The sequence below is a fragment of the Staurois parvus genome, unplaced genomic scaffold (assembly GCF_062004578.1).
Source record: "Staurois parvus isolate SC_StPar_1 unplaced genomic scaffold, SC_StPar_1.0 ptg000657l, whole genome shotgun sequence".
NCBI lineage: Eukaryota > Metazoa > Chordata > Amphibia > Anura > Ranidae > Staurois > Staurois parvus.
In genome coordinates, this window is record NW_028318453.1 from 1,522,455 (window position 1) to 1,543,905 (window position 21,451).

General features: G+C 39.3%; 1 protein-coding gene across 1 annotated transcript in view; it reads right to left on the reverse strand.

Annotated features, from left to right (window-relative positions):
- MTHFD1L (methylenetetrahydrofolate dehydrogenase (NADP+ dependent) 1 like) overlaps positions 1–21,451 on the reverse strand; it is a 351,175-nt gene that overhangs the window by 203,454 nt on the left and 126,270 nt on the right. Inside the window, exons 19-20 of the mRNA XM_089694250.1 lie at positions 19,027–19,095; positions 15,626–15,737 (exon numbers count right to left, since the gene is read on the reverse strand). Of these exons, the coding sequence (XP_089550376.1) occupies positions 15,626–15,737; positions 19,027–19,095 (181 nt within the window). The remainder of the gene's footprint in view (positions 1–15,625; positions 15,738–19,026; positions 19,096–21,451) is intronic.

Sequence of the window (21,451 nt, forward strand, 5' to 3'; positions counted from 1 at the left end):
CTGACAGACAGAAAGATGACAGAACAAAATGAAAGAAAAAATGAATGATGTCAACAGCAATGAACCTTTTGTGTTTCAAATAAATGAACGATATCCAACTGTTCTAGCTGCTATGAGAGACTGAAAATTACTGTTTTGTCTACCTTACTAATCAGACTTAAAGCAAAAAAGAAAAAAAACTAACAAAATGTTCAAACAGATTATCATGTGCTGTTTTCCTAAAAGCATGCTGGGAAAATAAAATGCGTGCAGTAGTAACAGGTCACGGAGTAAGTAAAGCTTTCAGTGAAGAAAGACTGTCACAACAGTGTCAGCAATTTACATTCATAGGTATGAAAAAATATTCTATACAAGGGGCCTACAGTTCAAAGTTACTTGCAAAAGAAAAACAGAAATGTGTGGTATGACTGGAATGTTTTCATTTACCGCTACACTGTATCTTTAATAGAGAAATACACTTGTATTCATGTAACTCATAAATAAGAAAGGGTGGGGGGGGTGGTAGACAGCTGAAGTACAAAATAAAGATCCAGTTTTAGGTTCTACTCTACATTCAAAAAATAACGGCATCATCCAAGACTTAAAGTAGTGGTTTTAAACTTTGTTCAACTAAGCTTCTCTTTATGAAAGCCACATGGTTTGTGGCATTGTTGATCCCCTAACCAGCAGAAATGTTTTCTAATCAATCCCTGATGCTTAAAACTAAAATATTGGAGTCTATTTTATATAGGATTTATTCATTGCCAAAACTCTCTGAAATTATGTACTTCAGAAGGCAGAGGTACCTCTGAACCATAAATAACTCAAAAGGTACACATACCACTGTTTGAGAACATGAGCATTAAAGTGGTTGCAGCTCTAGGTTTTTTACCTTCCTGCATTCTATGCAAGAAGGTAAAAAAAAAAAACCTGTGTGCAGCAGTTTCCCCCAGTCCACCTATTACTTACCTGAGCCCAATCGCGATCCGGCAATATGCACAAGAGCAGTGACTCTCCCGGGACTCTCCCTCCTCACTGGCCGACACAGCAGCAGGAGCTATGGCTCCCACTGCAGCCAATCACAACCAGGGAGCCAATGGGGAGAGAGTGGGGGCAGGGCCAGGCCACACTGTGTGAGTGGACACACAGAGCAGAGGCTCCAGAGCAAGCCTGCTTGGTTGCCTCCATAGCAAGCTGATTGTTCTGAAGACACTTGGGAGGGGCCAAGAGCACCAGCAGGGGACCCAAGGAGGATTGGGGCTGTTTTGTGCAAAACAACTGCACAGAGCAGGAACATATACCATGTTTATTAGGTTTAAAAAAAATTCTTTAATATCACTTTAAAATGATGTAATTGAGAACATTAGTGTCCTAAATCTTGACTTCAGACAAGATAAACTCCAGAACTTTGCCTTTGTGCATGAGCTTTTATAAAACCAGTCACTGCTTCTCTCTCTCTCCTTATGCAGGGTGACTGGTCTTGTCCAAGTTCACTGATACCTTTTGTCACGATCGCAAGATCACCGCCACCAACATGCGACAATCCCACGACTGCTGCCACCAATATGTCACGATCGCGGAGTCAGACCCCAAACCTTCTCACCAAACTCGTGACCGAAGGGCTAACCGATCTACAACCGCGATGCGACGTGCGTAACAATGCCACACCCAGCTGCACCCTGCACAACGATTTTCCAGCTAATGGGTGCTAATCGATGTGCCAGCAGCCTGAATCCATGGTTACTGGGTCTGGTTAATTACGCAATTAACCCCTTCACACTGCCACTACCTCCTTTTGGTTCAGAGAAAGAGGAAACTCTCAATATCGCTATAACACTATAATAATTGAAATAATCGTCCGCGTAACCCGGTCATTGACACAGGCCGGTTATACAGAGAGTTAAACCAACAGTAGCATCTCTTTAAAGGCAGGGATTAGAAAATTGCAATTAAGAGTCATAGAAACAGTTCAACACTTTCAGAAGAAAGATTACTAAAAGGGTCAAACAGGTGCAGTAAAAATATTTACAGAGAAGATGTACCTAAGATAGATACACATACACACACACACACACACATATATATATAGAAAACAGCACAGCAAAACGATAACAGGGAGAAGTTAAAGGGTTAAGTTACTTACCAATAAGCCTTGGATGGAAGCAGATCACATTTCAGAGCAAAAGGTCTCCCCAGGTGGTATATTGATGTTAAGAATGGGAGATATATTTTTCTTAACTTCCTTAGGCTTGGCAGCCTGTTTTAAAGTTTCCCAGCAGGGGGTGGTTCTGAAGTGAAAGACCAATCCCCGGTTTAGGGAGGGATCGTCAGGCGGAACCCTAAACTGGAACCAACATCTTTCATAATTCATATTCTGGTCTATAACTTTTCATCTGCACAAGCGACAGTCCTCCCGCGGGTATATTATTATGCAGACAAGTCTGAGGATTATTTAGATATAAATTATGAAATTATATATTGCACGGTTCACGAGTTCTGTGTTTCGGCTCCCCTGATGGTGCGAGATAAGCGAGTGACCCGTCAAACTGTTCGCCTTCTCATTGGCCATCTGACGAAGTGCCCGGTTTTTATGTAAGTCTCTCATATTCCAAGACATGAGACATAGGGGAGAAATTGATTTGAGAAGTGTTCATCTAATTCTGTCACCTACGCTGAGCTAGGTTTATTAGTTCAGAGTCCCTTCAACTCCTGGGAAGTCTTCCTTATCTTGTTACGAGGTGTAAAATTACACCAGGTACTTTGGCCGGTGAGACTCCAGCTCTCTTGGGAAAACTGGTCCTCTCTCTTCCTAGGTGAGAAAGGATACAGCTTTCACAGACAGCTCGGCACCAGCTAGAAATGCCTTGCCCGGCCAGTGACCCATAAACAGTACACATACACACACTGGCCAGATGTCTCCTCTCAGTGAGAGGGAGGGGTGGAAAGATGAGGGGAGGAAATGGAGATGCCTAACAAAATGGTTGAACCGCATCCATCTGAGGCGCACGTTTGTGACAGCTTTGGCAACTTTTCCATGCAGAATGCCTTAATTTGCAAGATGCCTTTGGGTTTTCTTACATAAACCCCCGATATTTAAAATGATATTCAAACTAGAGTTTTGACTAGGCCAGTTCAGTTTAATATTTATTAACTATACCTTGGTGGGTTTACTAGCATGCTTTGGATAATTATCTATTGAAATATCAATCTCTGGTTCAGCTTCTGTTTCTTTGACTAATGACCTCACATTCCTATCAAGCACATCTTGATATGATCCAGAATTCAAGGCTGACTCCATGAATGCAACCTTCCCAGGCCTTGATATAGCAAAGCCATCCCCAAACACTAACATTTCCACCATCATGCTTCACAGTTGGTACGAGGTTCTTCTGAAGTGCCGTATTCAGTTTGTGCCAAACATGTCTACTGTTATTGTGGCCAAATGACTATTTGCTTTATCAGTATATGTTCAATTGTAAACTGCAGTCATCCTCCAATAGTATTTTTGAAAAGCAAAGGCTTTTCTTGGTATTGCTCATCTGCAAATTAAATTGGTGCAATTTCATGTACATGCATGCACACTGACACCGACTGCTGCAAAAGTCACTTGCAATTATATCTTTGGTTTCGTGGAGACTTCAATTAGAATAAAATTGTCAGCTCTTGTTCTAAATTTTGCCATTCCTAAACACATTAGCAGTCATTTAAAACCCATGACACTTGCAGTAAAAAAATAAATAAATAAAAAAGCAGCTCTGGTAGTGAAGGGGATGAAAAAAGACAGCTTCCACCTAATCACTGGCATCTAATCAGGAACATCTGATTCCAGTTTTGTGGATTCGAAGAGGTGGTAAATGTTCAAGGGTTGGACAAAAATAGGGAAACACTACATGAGTTGCAGGTGTGAAAGTGATGACATGTTTTGCTTTGAAAGTGGAAGTGATTTAACATTCTTATACTTCTGCTGTGCGATGACACCTAGCTAACAGGTGGGAAGCCTCACTTTCATCATTCACTGCATACACTGCTAGTGATACAGAGTTGTGTCAGAGCTTAGAGGGCAAGTTTTGGGGCCCGCTTAGCTGGTGCTGCTGTGACTGAAGTTGCCAATTTATTTGGGGTGTAGTGAGGTACAATGTCAAAGGTTATGATGACATACAGTTTTCGGGAAAAAGTTGTCTGATAACCATAAGATAAGCACAGTCAACATGGGCAACTGATCGAAAGAGGCAAAAGGCGACAAGGCAAAAGACACAAAATTTGCAGGGATTGTGACCTGGAATAAGAAAAGAACTACTGCAAAATTGACTGCAGAGTTCAATCTCAGTCTACCAAAGCCTGTGTCCACAAAAATTGTGCGAAGGAAACTCAATAAGTAAAACATTCACAAGTGAACTGCCATACCACTAGTGACTGATTAATCCTCAGAAGAGGAAACTGTGGTGCAACACCCATAAATCGTGGACTATTGATCAATGGAAGACTGTAATATGGTCCGATGAATCGAGCTTCACACAGTTCCGAACCACCAGACGTGTTTACAGGTGGCGAACAGTCTCAAACCTACAACCAAGACTTTCTTGGTATTCTGCAGGCTCTATCATCACTTTGAAGAGGTAGAGTCTCTGCCAGCGACTATGTACAAGTTTTGGCCAATCATGTGCACCCCTTGGTGCAGACTGTTTGCGATATAATGCGCCAATTCACACAGCTGGTGTTGTCAATACATGGTTTGATGAGCATGCAAGAGAAGAAGTCTTGCACTTTCCCTGGATGCATGGTTTGATGAGCATGCAAGAGAAGACGTCTTGCACTTTCCCTGGATGCCAAAGTCAAACCTCAATATCAGAGTCACTATGGTCAATTTCTCTGTGAGAAATGGAACACTTTTTACATAAATAGTGGTACCAGATTCCATTATTCACCATTTCAGACTTAGATTTGTCAATTACCAGGGGAATTCAGGCTGTCTTGGATGCCAAATGTGGTCCAACACTATATGAGGCAATGATTTCATTCTTTTACATAGTGTTTCCATAATTTTGTCCAACTCCTGTACTTTTCCATATGTCAAATCAGCATTTTTTAAAATTGAGAATGAATACACAACGCCCATTTCATCTGTCACTTGTTCAAGTATATCAACTTTATCTGTAGGGACCATTTTAGTGAAGATCTAGAGTTTGCCTGTTGAAATATATTGGGGGAAAAAAAAATCTACATTTTTCATGTGATAGATTTCAGGTTACTGTATATTTTGCGGTTTGCTTGGTGTTTAGGACTGGAGATCTTATAGTTTTTGCCACACATTTAGGCTAAAGGGTGGCAAGGTCAAAATATCCTACTGAACCAAAGTGTCTGGAAATAAAAGGTTCATTACACAACCAAAAAAGGGCAAAATACATTCTTTACTGTTTAAAAGCAATTCATAAAACTGTTTGAAAAACTGACAAACTGTTTATTTGACCAGACAAGAAAAAGGTCAACTGACTGTTTAATCAAATTCAGAAAAGGAATAAAGCAATAGGGATAGTATTGTTCAGAGATCAGGATGTTTATACTAAGCAATATAAGAGGGAGTGGGCACTACAAAATTACTGGCTAGAATATCTAGTGAAATATACTAGAATAATATATTTATACTTGACTAGTTTTGAAGAGTTTTAAGTTTTGGGACAATTGTACAATTTAAGTTAAACACCCTGGTGCATTGTAGACATATAGAGGAATAAATAGATCTAAATACCCAAACTGTTCAGGCAGCAAAAGCAATTATTGTTACATTTCCTGCAGTTAAACATGTCTATTGTTGTGCATGTTGAACGGTTAGTCTATTGTTGTGCATGTTGAACGGTTATCCTACTTCTTTGGCTTTCCAGTGAAATGGTTAATCATCAATAATCAAATTAAATGACTATCTTTATCAAGTAAATATTTGTGTTCTTCCAAGAACTTATTGTTCATGATGAGTTCAGATGCTCAGGATAAGCAACTAAAGTCTACCTGTAAAATAATTTTTAAAGATGGCCACTAAGCCAGTTCTCATTTCTTCAAACCACTTAAGCTCTGCAAGGCTTTACCCCCTTCATGACCAGGGCATTTTTTGCTATTCGCATGGTGCTACTTTACCTGGTAATTGCACAGTCATGCAACACTGCACCCAAATGAAATTTATCTCCCCCCCCCCCACAGAAACAGAGCTTTCTTTTGGTGGTATTTGATCACCACTGGGTTTTTAAATTTATTACATAAACGAAAACCTTAAAAGCAAAAAAATACTATATTTTCTACTTTATTATAAAAGTATCCAATTAAAAAAAAATCTTTATAAATTTAGGCTAAAAATGTATTCTGCTACGTCTTTGGTAAAACAAAAAAGTCCCAAATAATTGTATATTAATTGGTTTGTGTAACAGTTAAAGCATCCACAAACTATGGTATAGATACACACTGAAATTTATGCAGCTGTGACACTATACTGGTAATGGTGGTGTTCAGCGATTTAGAGTTGGACCGTGACAGTGTGGTGTGCAATCTGGTGCTAGCTGATACTGGCTGGGAGGTATACCAGCACTGACATCAATAGTGACACTAATACACTGATCAGTGCTAATACTGTACACAATCACTGTATTAAAGACACTGGCTGAGAAGGGGTTAACACCTAGGAACAAAGGGTTAACTGTGTGTTTAACAGTGAGCTTTGCAGGGAGAAGGAACAGCCAGATTGCTGTCCTGTGTACAGAGCCCTATGTTTGTAAACACAAGGCTCTGTGCTGTGATTGGATACAGCCGATCAGCAGCTCCCAGCCGTAAAACATTGGCCAGGACCTGCTGTGTAAATTGCGCCGTGTCCAACCACAGCTCAGGTCAGCACACTCAGAAGCAAGCCTACAATGTTTAATTACGCTAATGAACCTGCAGCTGCAACTCAGTCACAGTAAATCTATTGTGATCAAGCGGCAAATAGTGAATAGGTACTATCCAAAACTCTGCTTTTCCCCCTCACTTACTTTCACAGTAACTACAATGTTAAGGGTTCTAGCATACCTCTATGCTACTTAGTGAAAACCCAACAGAAGTTCTAATCCCCCACTAATCAAAAACCAAGACTCGCCTGATCCAGTTATTCATTAAAATTTTGCAGTTCCTTTGCTTGTCCCTGGCTGACACATCTGAGCTGTAGTAAGCATGAATGTTTGTAGCATGCATTTTCATTAGAAAGAGATTGAATTTTCATTAGAAAGAGATAGGTCATAGGTACTGGATATGGCTGGCTGCCATCTGATGTCGGTAGCTTCAAAAGATAAGTTCACCTTTTAACAAAATATTATAAATGTGCCATTTTATTGCAGATATCTGGAGCCTCTAAAGCAGCAATGGGCAAACTACGGCCCACGGACCGTATACGGCCCGGCGGACCTTTTAATCCGGCCCGCGGAGCTAGGCTCCCGCTAGGCTCCTCTCACAGTCTGCCGTGTAGCATGAAAATCTGTCTCCTATGAGGATCTGTCCCCCTCGACGTATCTGCGCATGTGCCGGAGATCGCCGATCGGCTGCTAATGCCTGAAACTGGCACATGCGCAGATACGTCGAGGGGGACAGATCCTCATAGGAGACAGATTTTCATGCTACACCGGAACGGGCGCGGGAACACGACGAGAGGAACGCGCGGAGCAAAGGTAAGTGAATTGACACAGGGGGGACTTGGGGACTTAATATGGGGGATGAATTACTATATGGGGGATGAATTACTATGTGGGGGATGAATTACTATGTGGGGGATGAATTACTATGGGGGGGATGAATTTACATGGGGGATGAATTACTATGGGGGATGAATTACTATATGGGGGATGAATTACTATATGGGGGATGAATTACTATATGGGGGATGAATTTACTATGGGGGATGAATTACTCTATGGGGGATGAATTACTATGGGGGATGAATTACTCTATGGGGGATGAATTACTATGGGGGATGAATTACTATGGGGGGTGAATTACTATGGGGGGTGAATTACTATGGGGGGTGAATTACTATGGGGGATGAATTACTATATGGGGGATGAATTACTATATGGGGGATGAATTACTATATGGGGGATGAATTACTATATGGGGGATGAATTACTATGGGGGATGAATTACTATATGGGGGATGAATTACTATGGGGGATGAATTACTATATGGGGGATGAATTACTATATGGGGGATGAATTACTATATGGGGGATGAATTACTATGGGGGATGAATTACTATATGGGGGATGAATTACTATATGGGGGATGAATTACTATATGGGGGATGAATTACTATGGGGGATGAATTACTATGGGGGATGAATTACTATGGGGGATGAATTACTATATGGGGGATGAATTACTATGGGGGATGAATTACTATGGGGGATGAATTACTATGGGGGATAAATTACTATATGGGGGATGAATTACTATGCTTACTATGGGGGAATATTACTATACTTACTATGGATGACACATACACATCATTCATCTACTCTTGGTCCGGCCCCCGGGTCCAATATATGAACCCATTGCGGCCCTCAAGTCAAAAAGTTTGCCCACCCCTGCTCTAAAGCATTGCTCCAGTGATCAGCAGATCGATGGTGCCATGCAGGTCTCCTGCGGATCTATCAGTGTACCTGTGTGCCTATACATCAAGAGGGCAAGCAAATACATTGACAGCATGACTCAATGAACTACCACGGTGCTCCACAGCACTGTGGTAGTTCATTGAGAACTACAAGCTAACAACCGCAGAGGCTGTCGGAACTTGTATTTCTCAATCACAGAATACTGTGAATGAGGGATGGGGCTACGCAGGCAGAGCTCCGTGCAGCCACTTTTTTTTTTTTTTTTTTTTAATTCTGACAGGGATCGTTTCGTTCGTATCATGGATGTAACATGTTACTAAAGGTGAACTTATCCTTTAACATTAAGGTATATGTCCAGATGTATCCTTTTCCTGTTTTGGATAGTAGGGAAAGGTTAGTCCCCAGCTATCCAATCTCTAGGAACCTTCAGACCCCATTCACACCTAAGCGTTTTGTAGCTCAAAGCTCCAAAATGCTCAACAAGCAAAATCAAATTTATTTCAATGGCTCCTGTTCACATCTGAGTATTTTAGCCCCATAGACTTTAATGGAAATGCTCCAAAACACACCGCACAAGTGTTTTGTTGCATGTTCTCCTGGCCAAACAGCACCTCTCCACCCATAATCTCCTCCCCCTAGTGCTTTCTGTTGGCTAAAACAAAAACACCTGAAGTTTGAATAGACAAGTAAAACACTTGTAATGCACTTCTAATATGCCTGTAAATGCTTGCAAAGCGCTCAAACAAAAAACACATGAAAATTGCTCTGCTCTAGTTGAATGCAGCCTTACTTCCTTTCTTTTATTCTTTTAATCTAAAGTTATTCAGCAATGCAGAGTAAAAAAAAAAAAAATGCTCTGTACATTTGTGTTTTATATTACTCAATAAATGTGGCTAACTGAGAAAATAAAGTTTGAGAATATATTTTTTATATTATATATATATATATATATATATATATATATATATATATATATATATATTTATTGAGGATCGAAAGTTTGGGCACCCCAGCTAAAAATTTGTATTAATGTGCATAAAGAAGCCAAGGAAAGATGGAAAAATCTCCAAAAGGCATCAGATTACAGATTAGATATTCTTATAATATGTCAACAAAAGTTAGATTTTATTTCCATCATTTACACTTTCAAAATAACAGAAAACAAAAAAATGGCGTCTGCAAAAGTTTGGGCACCCTGCAGAATTTATAGCATCCACTGCCCCCTTTGCAAAGCTGAGACCTGCCAGTGTCATGGATTGTTCTCAATCATCGTCTGGGAAGACCAGATGATGTCAATCTCAAAGGTTTTAAATGCCCAGACTCATCTGACCTTGCCCCAACAATCAGCACCATGGGTTCTTCTAAGCAGTTGTCTAGAAAACTGAAACTGAAAATAGTTGACGCTCACAAAGCTGGAGAAGGCTATAAGAAGATAGCAAAGCGTTTTCAGATGTCAATATCCTCTGTTCGGAATGTAATTAAGAAATGGCAGTCATCAGGAACAGTGGAAGTTAAAGCAAGATCTGGAAGACCAAGAAAAATATCAGACAGAACAGCTCGCAGGATTGTGAGAAAAACAATTCAAAACCCACATTTGACTGCCCGATCCCTCCAGAAAGATCTGGCAGACACTGGAGTTGTGGTACACTATTCCACTATAAAGAGATACTTGTACAAATATGGTCTTCATGGAAGAGTCATCAGAAGAAAACCTCTTCTACGTCCTCACCACAAAAATCATCGTTTGAACTTTGCAAATGAACATATAGACAAGCCTAATGCATTTTGGAAACAAGTTCTGTGGACCGATGAGGTTAAAATTGAACTTTTTGGCCGGAATGAGCAAAGGTACGTTTAGAGAAGAAGGGGCACAGAATTTAATGAAAAGAACCTCTGTCCAACTGATAAGCATGGGGTTGGATCAATCATGCTTTGGGGTTGTGTTTCAGCCAGTGGCACAGGGAACATCTCACGAGTAGAAGGAAAAATGGATTCAATAAAATTTCAGCAAATTTTGGATGATAACTTGATGCCATCTGTGAAAAAGCTGAAGTTAAAGAGAGGATGGCTTCTACAAATGGATAATGATCCTAAACACACCTCGAAATCCACGGGGGATTACATCAAGAGGCGTAAACTGAAGGTTTTGCCATGGCCTTGACAATCTCCTGACCTCAACATAATTGAAAATCTATGGATAGACCTTAAAAGAGCAGTGCGTGACAGACAGCCCAGAAATCTCAAAGAACTGGAAGACTTTTGTAAGGAAGAATGGGCAAAGATACCTCAAACAAGAATTGAAAGACTCTTGGCTGGCTACAAAAAGCGTTTACAAGCTGTGATACTTGCCAAAGGGGGCAGTACAAGATATTAACTCTGCAGGGTGCCCAAACTTTTGCAGACGCCATTTTTTTGTTTTCTGTTATTTTGAAAGTGTAAATGATGGAAATAAAATCTAACTTTTGTTGACATATTATAAGAGTGTCTAATCTGTAATTTGATGCCTTTTGGAGATTTTTCCATCTTTCCTTGGCTTCTTTATGCACATTAATACAAATTTTTAGCTGGGGTGCCCAAACTTTCGATCCCCACTGTACATATATATATATATATATATATATACACATACATACACACACACACATACATACATATACATATATATATATATATATATATATACACACATATACACATACACACACACACACACACACACACACTATAATAATTGTTTTAGTGTAATAATTGTAATAAACATGCAATGAATAGCAAGATACAACCACAATCATTAAGGATTTTTTTTACAATAAAAATTAATGCCAACTACAGACCAGCTTCTTGAATCTGGTATCCAATGGTAAAGTGTTAGTATTGGCCAACTATAACTTTTTAAAAAAACGTTCCCTCCACCTACTCCTACCTATCCTGAAAAGCCTGTATTAAAAAAAAAAAAAAAAAAAATCCTGATCAATCATGTGATTCGGCAGCTCCAGTTCCCCCATGAAAGGAAGCACTCGACAATGGCTGTGAATTTCCAGAGCCATAACGTCACCCATTGGCTCCGATAGTCCATCCTTTGTTGGCACTCCCCCTTTCCCCTGAAGCTGACTAGATTAAAAATAGGTAAATACACACATCTTTTATAGTTGGTATGCAGGATAGTAAGGAGGAGAGGAAAGGTAATGTTTTTAAGAACATTTAGTTAGCTTTGTCTTCTGCTTTAACTTCTACAAGCAGAATTCCGACTGTGCTTCCGGTGTAGAGTATTACAGTGTTTTGCTATACACTGGGGAATAAAATGTAGGGCCTCACATTTGCACAGTGGTTCAACACAGTCAGCTGGCACAGGAGAGGGGTGGCATAATCCTGTCTGAGGCTCTGGTTTCTGGCCCCAGAGTCAGCCCCATAAGAACAAAAAAAAAAACAAAAAAAAAACAAAAAAACACCACAACCATAAATATGTATATAAAGACACCTAACCGAGGTTAAACATCACCTCATGGGGACCATGGTCCACAAGAAGCTCACCTCTATTTTGAATGGCACCCACACTTAATATCTGAAGGTTTGGGATCACTAGTGGCCTGTTATGACAATTTCAACCTGAACCGCTCCTTGCTCTTGACTTGATGAAACTAATGTGGCTCTCCTTCACGAACCCTGGATGGTGGTATTTTGTAGGATTCCCCACCACCACCCCTCCGCCCATTTGCCATCATACTGCCTTTGAAATAGTTGGTCTATTGGCCCATTTCCTTTTTCGCCTAATGTCTCATTGGCATCTACTATTTTCTATATCACTGTAATTTTCTGTCTGCAATTTTACTTTTTGAAAAATTTAATAAACACTGGGGTTTTTTTTTTTTTTTTTTTTTTTTTTTACACACACACGCGTTCTTGTAAGAGCACTGCATGACAGTCAGACAGAATAACACGTATTCACAGAGTTACACTTCAAAACATTTGAGGTCCTTCTTAACAAATTCATGTCCGGACACTTTTACCCCCTTCCTGTCCAGGGCAATTTTCAGCTTTCAGCGCTATCACACTTTGAATGACAATTGTGCGGTCATGCAACACTGTACACATATGAATTTTTTACCATTTGTTTCAGACAGATAAAGCTTTATTTTGGTGGTATTTATTCACCGCTGGGATTTTTATTTTTTTTGCTATGTAAATGAAAATGTCCAAGAATTTTGAAAAAAAAAAAAAAAAGTGTTATTCTTATAAAACTTTGCAAATAAATAATATTTCATCATAAATCTTGACCAAAATTTATTCCATTATCTTTTTAGTAAAAAATAAAAAAAAAAAATAAGCCAAATTAGTTTATAACCAAAAATTATAAATTTGTTAACTTTTTTTTACATTTTTATATATTTTTTTTTTTCCTTACATACTGTCACCCTAGCAGTACAGTGTCAGAAGATTTCCCCACACCCCTTCATGACCAGGCCATTTTTTGGGATACAGAGCTGCGTTATTTTCTTAGACAATTGCGTGGTCATGCAACACTACATAAAATTAAAGTTTATGAAAATTTTTCCCACAAGTAGAGCTTTCTTTTTGTGGTATCTAATCACCTCTGTGGTTTTTGGGTTTTTTTGTGCTATAAACGAAAAAAAAACACTGGCAAAAAAAACAATATTTTTTTACTTTCTGCTATAAAACATATCCAATAGAGACATTTAAAAAGTAAAATGTTTTCATAAATTTTGGCCAAACTGTATTCTGCTACATATTTTAGTTAAAAAACATTTCCAATAAGCGTATTTTGATTTTGTTTGCAGAAAAGTTATAGCGTCTACAAATGGCGATATATACTGCAATTTGTTTTCATACTACTAATGGTGACGATCAGCGACTTATAGCTGACTGTGATATTGCGGTGGACAATCTAACACTGATACTTTGTGGGTACCAGTGACACTAATACAGTGATCAGTGCTAAAAATATACAGTGAGACTGTACATATGACAGTGGTTGGGAAGGGGTTAAACATCTAGGGTGAACAAAGGGTTGTGTGCCTAGCGAGTGTTTTGTGTGCTGTTTTTATTAGGCAATCTGCTAGACTTTATTCCCTGAATAAAGTCTAGAAGATCGCTGCTGCCAAAACACAATCTTGCGTTCTGTCAGTCTCCTCGGCAATCAATTGGTGCTGGCGCTCATCTGTCAGCTCCTGTTGTGCCAATCACAGCAGAAGGGGCTCTCTAGTAGCAGGCGTGCGCCCCCTAGTAACGGAGATCAAAAAAAATCACATTTATATACGTGATTTTGCACAGAATGTCCGCCCTGTAGCAGTAAATCTGCTATAGGGTGGACAGCAAGCCTTTCAAATGCCACATTTTGAAGTATAAACAAGCCCTTAGGTCCTTCAAAGTTCTTTTATTTTGCAAAGCAGCAAACAAGTCCACCATGAGCCAAGAATGTAGCCTAAAAGGCATGTTCTCACATTCTGGGAGGAGCATTTGTACATGGGCTATTCAGTAATACATATCATAACATAAACTTCTAATAGAATGCAATGCAATTAATACAATATCTACAATATAGAAACATCACTGGAAATGATAGCCAAGCTCTGCTGCATGACTTGGAAATCTGTGGTTAAAGACCAGTGTTCCTGGCTGGGATGTGCATTCCCTGTACACATGGATAGTAGCAAATATTAGCTGACAACTTTTTAACTCCAAAATAGGAATTTTTGGCTACATGTAGGAAACACAGTGATCAGCTAAACCATTTTGGGCGTTGTGGCCTTACTCATAGCATGATATGAGTAAAGCCACGATGGCCGAAGCAGGTTAGCTGTATTCACCATTTTCTACATGTAGACAAAAAAAGCCTTAAGCCCCTCTCGATACAACGATGTGCACTGGAGTCTCGGCTAGTCCTGGACTGAGTCTCCTCATTGGCTGAGACAGAAGCAGGAGCCATTGGCTCCCACTGCTGTTAATCACAGTCAGTGAGCTAATGAGAAGAGAGGGGGCAGGGCCGAGCCATGGCTCCATGTGTGAATGGACACGCAGAGCAGCAGGTGCCCCCATAGCAAGCTGCTTACATGGGGGGCACCCAACAGGAGGGAGGGGCCAGGAGCACTGGTGGGGGACCCGAGAAGGAGGATCCAGGCTGCTCTGTGCAAAACCACTGCACACAGCAGGGAAGTATAGACAGGTCTGTTATTTTCTCTTAAAAAAAAAAAGCCTTTAGAATCACTAACTTCTTGATATACAGGTGAAATGCGAAAAATTAGAATATCGTGCAAAAGTTCATTTCAGTAATGCAACTTAAAAGGTGAAATTAATATAGGAGATAGACTCATTACATGCAAAGCAAGATAGTTCAAGCCGTGATTTGTCATCATTGTGATGATTATGGCTTACAGCTCATCTATAAGCAGATAATACAACTTTCTATTAATGTGCTTTGATACAGCACTTTGGGAACATCCAACTTCTTTTGCAATTACCTTTTGAGGCTTTCCCTCCTTATGGAGGGTGTCAATGATGGTTTTCTGCACAACTGTCAGGTCAGCAGTCTTTCCCGTGATTGTGATTCCTACTGAACCAGACTGAGAGACCATTTAAAGGCTCAGGAACCCTTTGCAGATGTTATAGCTTAATTAGCTGATTAGAGTGGGACACTTTAAGCCTAGAATATTGCACCTTTTCACAATATTCTAATTTTCTGAGATTGTGGATTTGAGGTTTTCATGAGCTGTAAGCCATAATCATCACAATTATGACAAATCACGGCTTGAACTATCTTGCTTTGCATGCAATGAGTATCTCATATATTAGTTTCACCTTTTCAGTTGCATTACTGAAATAAATGAACTTTTGCACGATTTTTAATTTTTCGAGTTTCACCTGTGGAGATAGCTGGTGGATATGGCTATAAATGTACCTCATCCATGAAATATCTAAAGGCAGAAAAAGTAAAAAAAAATTTTGGCATAGCAGTTTTTTTTGGTGCTACAAATTACATAAACAAATAAAGGATCCAGCATTAACTTACCCACAAAGCCATTTTCCCCCACCAGCTTCAGTGCAATCTTGTCTGCCAAAACTGAAGAACTGCCATGTGCTATGTTAGCAAAAGGACCAGCATGAACAAACACTGGAGTTCCCTGTAAAAAAGAAGTGTACATGTCTTACTAAAACAACTGCTTATACCATACTCGTTTTTCTTTTCTTCAATGCATGAAAAATCAGTTAAAATGAAGCCAAAACAAAAAGAAAAAAGCCACCTAATTTGACACGTATATCCGTGTCAGTGATATCTCCGTCTCACAATATAAATGTGATTTATAAACCTAAGATAATAAATAGAAAAAATGGCAGTATGACAAGTGCAGCACTGCCTGCAAAAAGTGGTTAATTGAAAACCCAAGCGGATTGGGTTTTCAATTAACCACTTTTTGCAGGCAGTGCTGCACTTGTCATACTGCCATTTTTTCTATTCAGTTAAAATGAAGACCTGTATTTATGACTTTTACTTAAAAGCTATGCATGGCAGCCCATCAGCTTCTAGCCTTCATTTTCAAAGCTGAACTTGCACAAGATGAAGGTCGAAGCTTATTGGTTACACACAAATGCTCCACATTCTGTCGGCTCCAGTTTTAGTAAATTGCCCCCTTACATGGAATCTTGGTTTATAAAAAGGACGATGCAGCACAACCAGTGTGACGGATTTTTCTCCACTAGAAATGATGGCAACATCTTCTGATTATAATAATATGCTATAGCAGATTTGAGTGACCAGCTAAGAGTTGCAAAAAACAATGCAGTTACATTTTTACATACATACAAACCAAGGAAAAAAAAAAAAAAAAACACCACATAACACCACCTTGTTGCATTTCAGCATTCAACAGTGTCATGGTAGCTTATTGACTACTACAATCAGACAGCCGCAAAGAATGTTGGGACTTGTAGTTTCTCATTCACTGAACTTTAAATTGTGACAGCTAGCGGGAGGTTGGTTGAGAAGATCCCCTGCTGTCACAGTGGGGGATCGGGGGGGGGGGGGGGTTGAGGGGGCAATATGAATTATGAGTGCAACATGTTACGAAAGGTGAACTTATTTTAGCCTTTAACCCTTGCAGTGCGGGGGCGAACGGCCCCAATGCAATATACCATTTTTTATCTGCCCAGGGTTGGGCTTTAAGTATTTTGAAACTTTTTTGACATTCCTGCATCTCAAGAGTACTACCCTTGGAAAGTGTTTCATTTGCCCAACTTGTTAACACAGGTGTGCTATATATACACGCAAGATAATAAAAGCACATTTAAGAAAATTTCCAAAGGAAAGCAAAAATTAAATATACAAGGGTTCTTTAAAACTATTCTGCACCTTTTTAGAATTTCTAAATATATTTATTATTATTATTATTATAAATAAGAGTTTTAAAAAACTGCAGAAACTATTTGAAGAACTCACGTACCTTATATACAGTGATACAAGCACACAGACTAGTTTAGACTACGTGTCCTATTGCACATCTTTACCATTCTCAAGTGTCAAGCCAAACAAAAAATAAAGTTCTTTGAAGTCTAATAATAGAACATAAACATAAGAGGAGGTATTGTATATGAGAACTATAGAAGTTGGGTAGCTTTTCCTCCAACATCCCTTTTCCTTCCAGTGTAGAAATACTTAAGGGATTCACCTTAATTCACCGAAACATTATCCCTAAACCTTTAAATATCCTATATTTCATTTTATTATTTTATTCCAAGTAATGTCATGTCTATCTGTCACTACCATGAAGTAATTCAAATAGTTATCTAAGGGAATGTTTCAGTGTGGTTAATAATCACAGCTCTAGGTCAGCATACTGGCAGGCTCCTGCAGTCAACATCTGTGAAAACATGAACCATCCTTTCATTACAGCATTGTGAAAACAGATAACCCCCTGAAAATTCCCATATACGATCCCAGCTTCTGGCTGTACAGGCTTATACAATTATGAAACAAAGGCAGGAAGCCGTACATATATCAGAAACAGGCATATGGAGAAACTGTCAAGTGATATATATTATCAGTGTCAGAAAATTTTATGAAAAATAAAAGCAGAACAAACCTGGTAATATAAACAAAATTTTCTGTGATGGATAAGTAGTACTTAAGCACCTAGAACACACATGCAAATCATAAGCCTCTTTTTCACATTGTTCCTCTATCAATAATATGCTGCAAATGAACAAATGACAAATCTCTCTACCATGTATAAATATAGAATGAATACTTCTATAATATGAACTAGAACAGGAAATGAAAATGGTCTACAGACATGGTTAAAGAGACACGGTCATGAAAAATCAATGGAGGCTGCCATTACTGAAACCTCACATTAGTGAAAGTTCACATTAGTTCCCTGGCTGTTATTTCAAACTGTTTGAAGCTTAGGTTTAACAACACAAAAAAAAAAAAAAGGGCACGTTTCTTACATTTAATGAGACGTGCCCCTTGTACTGCTAGCTGAAGGATTACGTTAAATCTCGATATTCGGAATACCCCCTACCCCTGCCTCATTAATCTTCTAGTGCAGTGGGGTTTAATAGAGTTGATGGACCATTGACATGCACTATAGCTTCTATGAATGAAAAATGTGTGAATGGAGGATGTATGGATGAATGAACTTTTACTACAGTATGGCTTCTATGAACTGAGGAGGTAGGTAGAAAGGGCTGACAAAGCCGGTCACAGGTCTGTTAACTCTATTAACCCCCCTCTGCCGCACTGGAAAATTACAGCACCGTAGTTAGGGACGGAGGCTGAATCAGAGGAGGATTTCAAGTATTCCCACAGCCAGTAGCACAAGGGACACATCATATTCACTGTAAGTAATGGCCCTTGTGCTGACTCGGAAGAAATATGGAGATAAAGCATTTGACACGTTTTTGCAATCTATAAATTACAGCATACTTGTTCCAAAGACAGACACTGAAATTCACAAATTTTAAACACATTAAAAACATTTTGACCTTGTATGAATTATTCCCTACAACCATACCATTGAGGCTAGACAAAATGTGCCTAAATTTAGGAAAGTTTCAAAATTTTTGAGCTTATTCCTTGGCTGTCAAATAGCTGTACATGCTCAGATGGATAGTCTTCCAAAACCTGAGAGATTTTTGTGATCACACACAACAATCTTCTGTTTCACTACAGGATGCATGTATGTTTGCAGAAGAGTTCACAGCACCACCAGCATGATATTGCAACTCCTGTTCAACCATTGTTAGTGATGTTAAAACATCTTAGAACAAAGTTTTAGGTCAAGTTGTACCTACAGGAATTTTGCAAAGATGAGTGCAAATTTTAAATATCTTCTGCAGCAATCACAATTCACACCACAAAAACACAAAAAAAAACCCAAACACACACACACACTTGTTTTAAATTAAACTCACCTCCAATGTTTGCATCAAGGTTGGCTTTATTGCATCCTTCATCAGTACAGCCAGAGCTCCAGTTATGCCCTTAAAATATGGGATAATGAAATCAGTTACTATCAAGAATTTAAAAACGTAAAATTTCCCTCATTGTACTGTCTACATTCATATAGGACAACTGTATAAACGTAAAGTTATGCTCCATTGCTAATCTCCTGGAAGTTGTACTGATCCATTGGCTTCAAATATTTAAATAACTATTTTCAAGTTACTCATAGAACAAGCCCTTGGTGTTCTGCAAACTATTCATTAGATACCTATTGTTCTGTTAACTACTGGCAACAATCTAAAATTATAATACATAAAAAAAAAACATCACAACTGCAATTACATTGTGTTTAAATGTGAGAGCGGATTCACACACGAAGCTCAGGTTTCACAGCTAATTGATACAGTCAGTGTTGAGCGATTCATGTCAGGTTTACATCAGGTTCAGGACAGGATTAGCTCTCAGGATTATCCTGTTCACACATGTGGTTTAGAAACGGTTCCCATAGAAGTCAATAGCCTGTAATCTGTACTGCTCAGAAATTATACAGGACTCTTTCAAACCGCACTGAATCCACACCGCCAGTGCACCAGACATATGTGAACAGGCCATAGGAAGCAATGTTATTTCACATGTCATGTAGATTGGATATGGTTCAAAGCCAGCACTCACCCTCACAGTTGCAATATGCAAATTTAAGTTTTACAACTGCATCAATTAAAGCTGGGTAATATCCATATCTGATGCTGGACCTATATATGTAAATGAGCAACAAACCCATATGCACACAAAGTTAAAAGATCATCTCCCATATATAAATACAAGTTACTGCACTACTCAACCTGTTCACTACAAAGCCGAAATAAGTTGAAGTAACATTTAGAAAAAAATGAAATATATTGTATACACCAAAATTAATTTTAGTATATTTTTACTGAAAATATAGGCTTGAAAAACAATTTCGCAATATACAACATAAAAATTTGCAGCTTTAAAGACAACAACTGTGTTACACTTAAGTATTGTGCATTCTGAAGTGAGAGCAAGAAATCTAGAGCCATCATTCATGGTTAAATACCGGTATTTAAACCCTGATAGCTCATACCATATGGAGTAGAAATCATAATTTTTTGACTGGTATAAGGTTATTGTGTTATACTATTTGACTGTTCCTAATCCCTCTCCCCTAACATGTCCCCTTCCCCATACGGTTCCTGGTAGTACAATACTCTACGAATGCAGTTCCCCACACTTCTTCCCCTTCCATACTGGACCATCATACTGCATAAGTTAAAGAATGTTTTCTCAATATTTATCCATCTGTACAACTGTGAACCTGTTGGAATTTCTTGTTAAAATTACAAAAGGAGAATATAAACATATAAACCCACAGCTTGTAAAACAACTCATTCAGTTTAAAATCAAAATGAAAGTCAAAACCAGGTGTAGCAATCGTGCCCACAGAGATGGACGTGGTCCTCCATTTTGTTAAGAACCCTTCGATGTTGTCTCATCTCTCTCCCAAAGCAGGCTTTCTCCTCCGCTCATCCCCCCTCCCTCGCTGTTGAGTGGAATGTGGTTGTGATAACAGAGGTCAGAGGCAAACCAGGCACAGCAGGAGAGCTCCGAGCTATGAAACCCCCAAGGGAGCTGGGGCCTAGCTATCTAGTAGCTGTGCAATCTGGGATATCGTAAAAGCGTAAACCAAGTCCTTCACGGGCAGGGGCGGACTGACCATTTGGAAACTCTGGCACTGCCCAAGGGCCCGGGTCAGTAGGGGGCCCCATGAGATGTCCCTGGTAACTTTTTCATAGGCTTTTTTGAGTTTGGGCAAGGACACAGGGGCCCCATGATCCCCTTTTGCCTGGGGGCCCCATGAGTTGCAGTCCGCCCCTGTTCACGGGAGTTCAAAGACATTCCAGAGAAGGCATAAAACAAGACGCCACATTCAAAATCCATTTCCCCTAGGATTTCATATCTTGGAATATGAGAGACTTACATAAAAACCAGGCATATCATCAGATTGGTTAAGTTAATACAAATTTTTTGCTATATTACATTCCCTAGCTGGAATATATAGGAGGGCAGGAAAGTATATCTCCTGAACCATTCAAGTGTATATGACGACATGTTTCATCTCTAACCATTCCGCAGATGCTGAGTATTAATATACTAGTGCCCAGGCTGCCAAATGCCCAGAGAATAAGTTATGAATCATAATAGCAGCTATGAGTTTCTAGTCCTAACTTGGGGCTCCACCTACACTTCCCTCCCCAAAAGGAGACTATTGGTTTACTGCTCCAGGGAGGCACCCGGTGGAGATACTAGAAAAGCTAAGCTGAGGTAAGGATAAAAGAAGGTCTCCTGTTTTTTAGCTACATCTTTTTCTGTAAA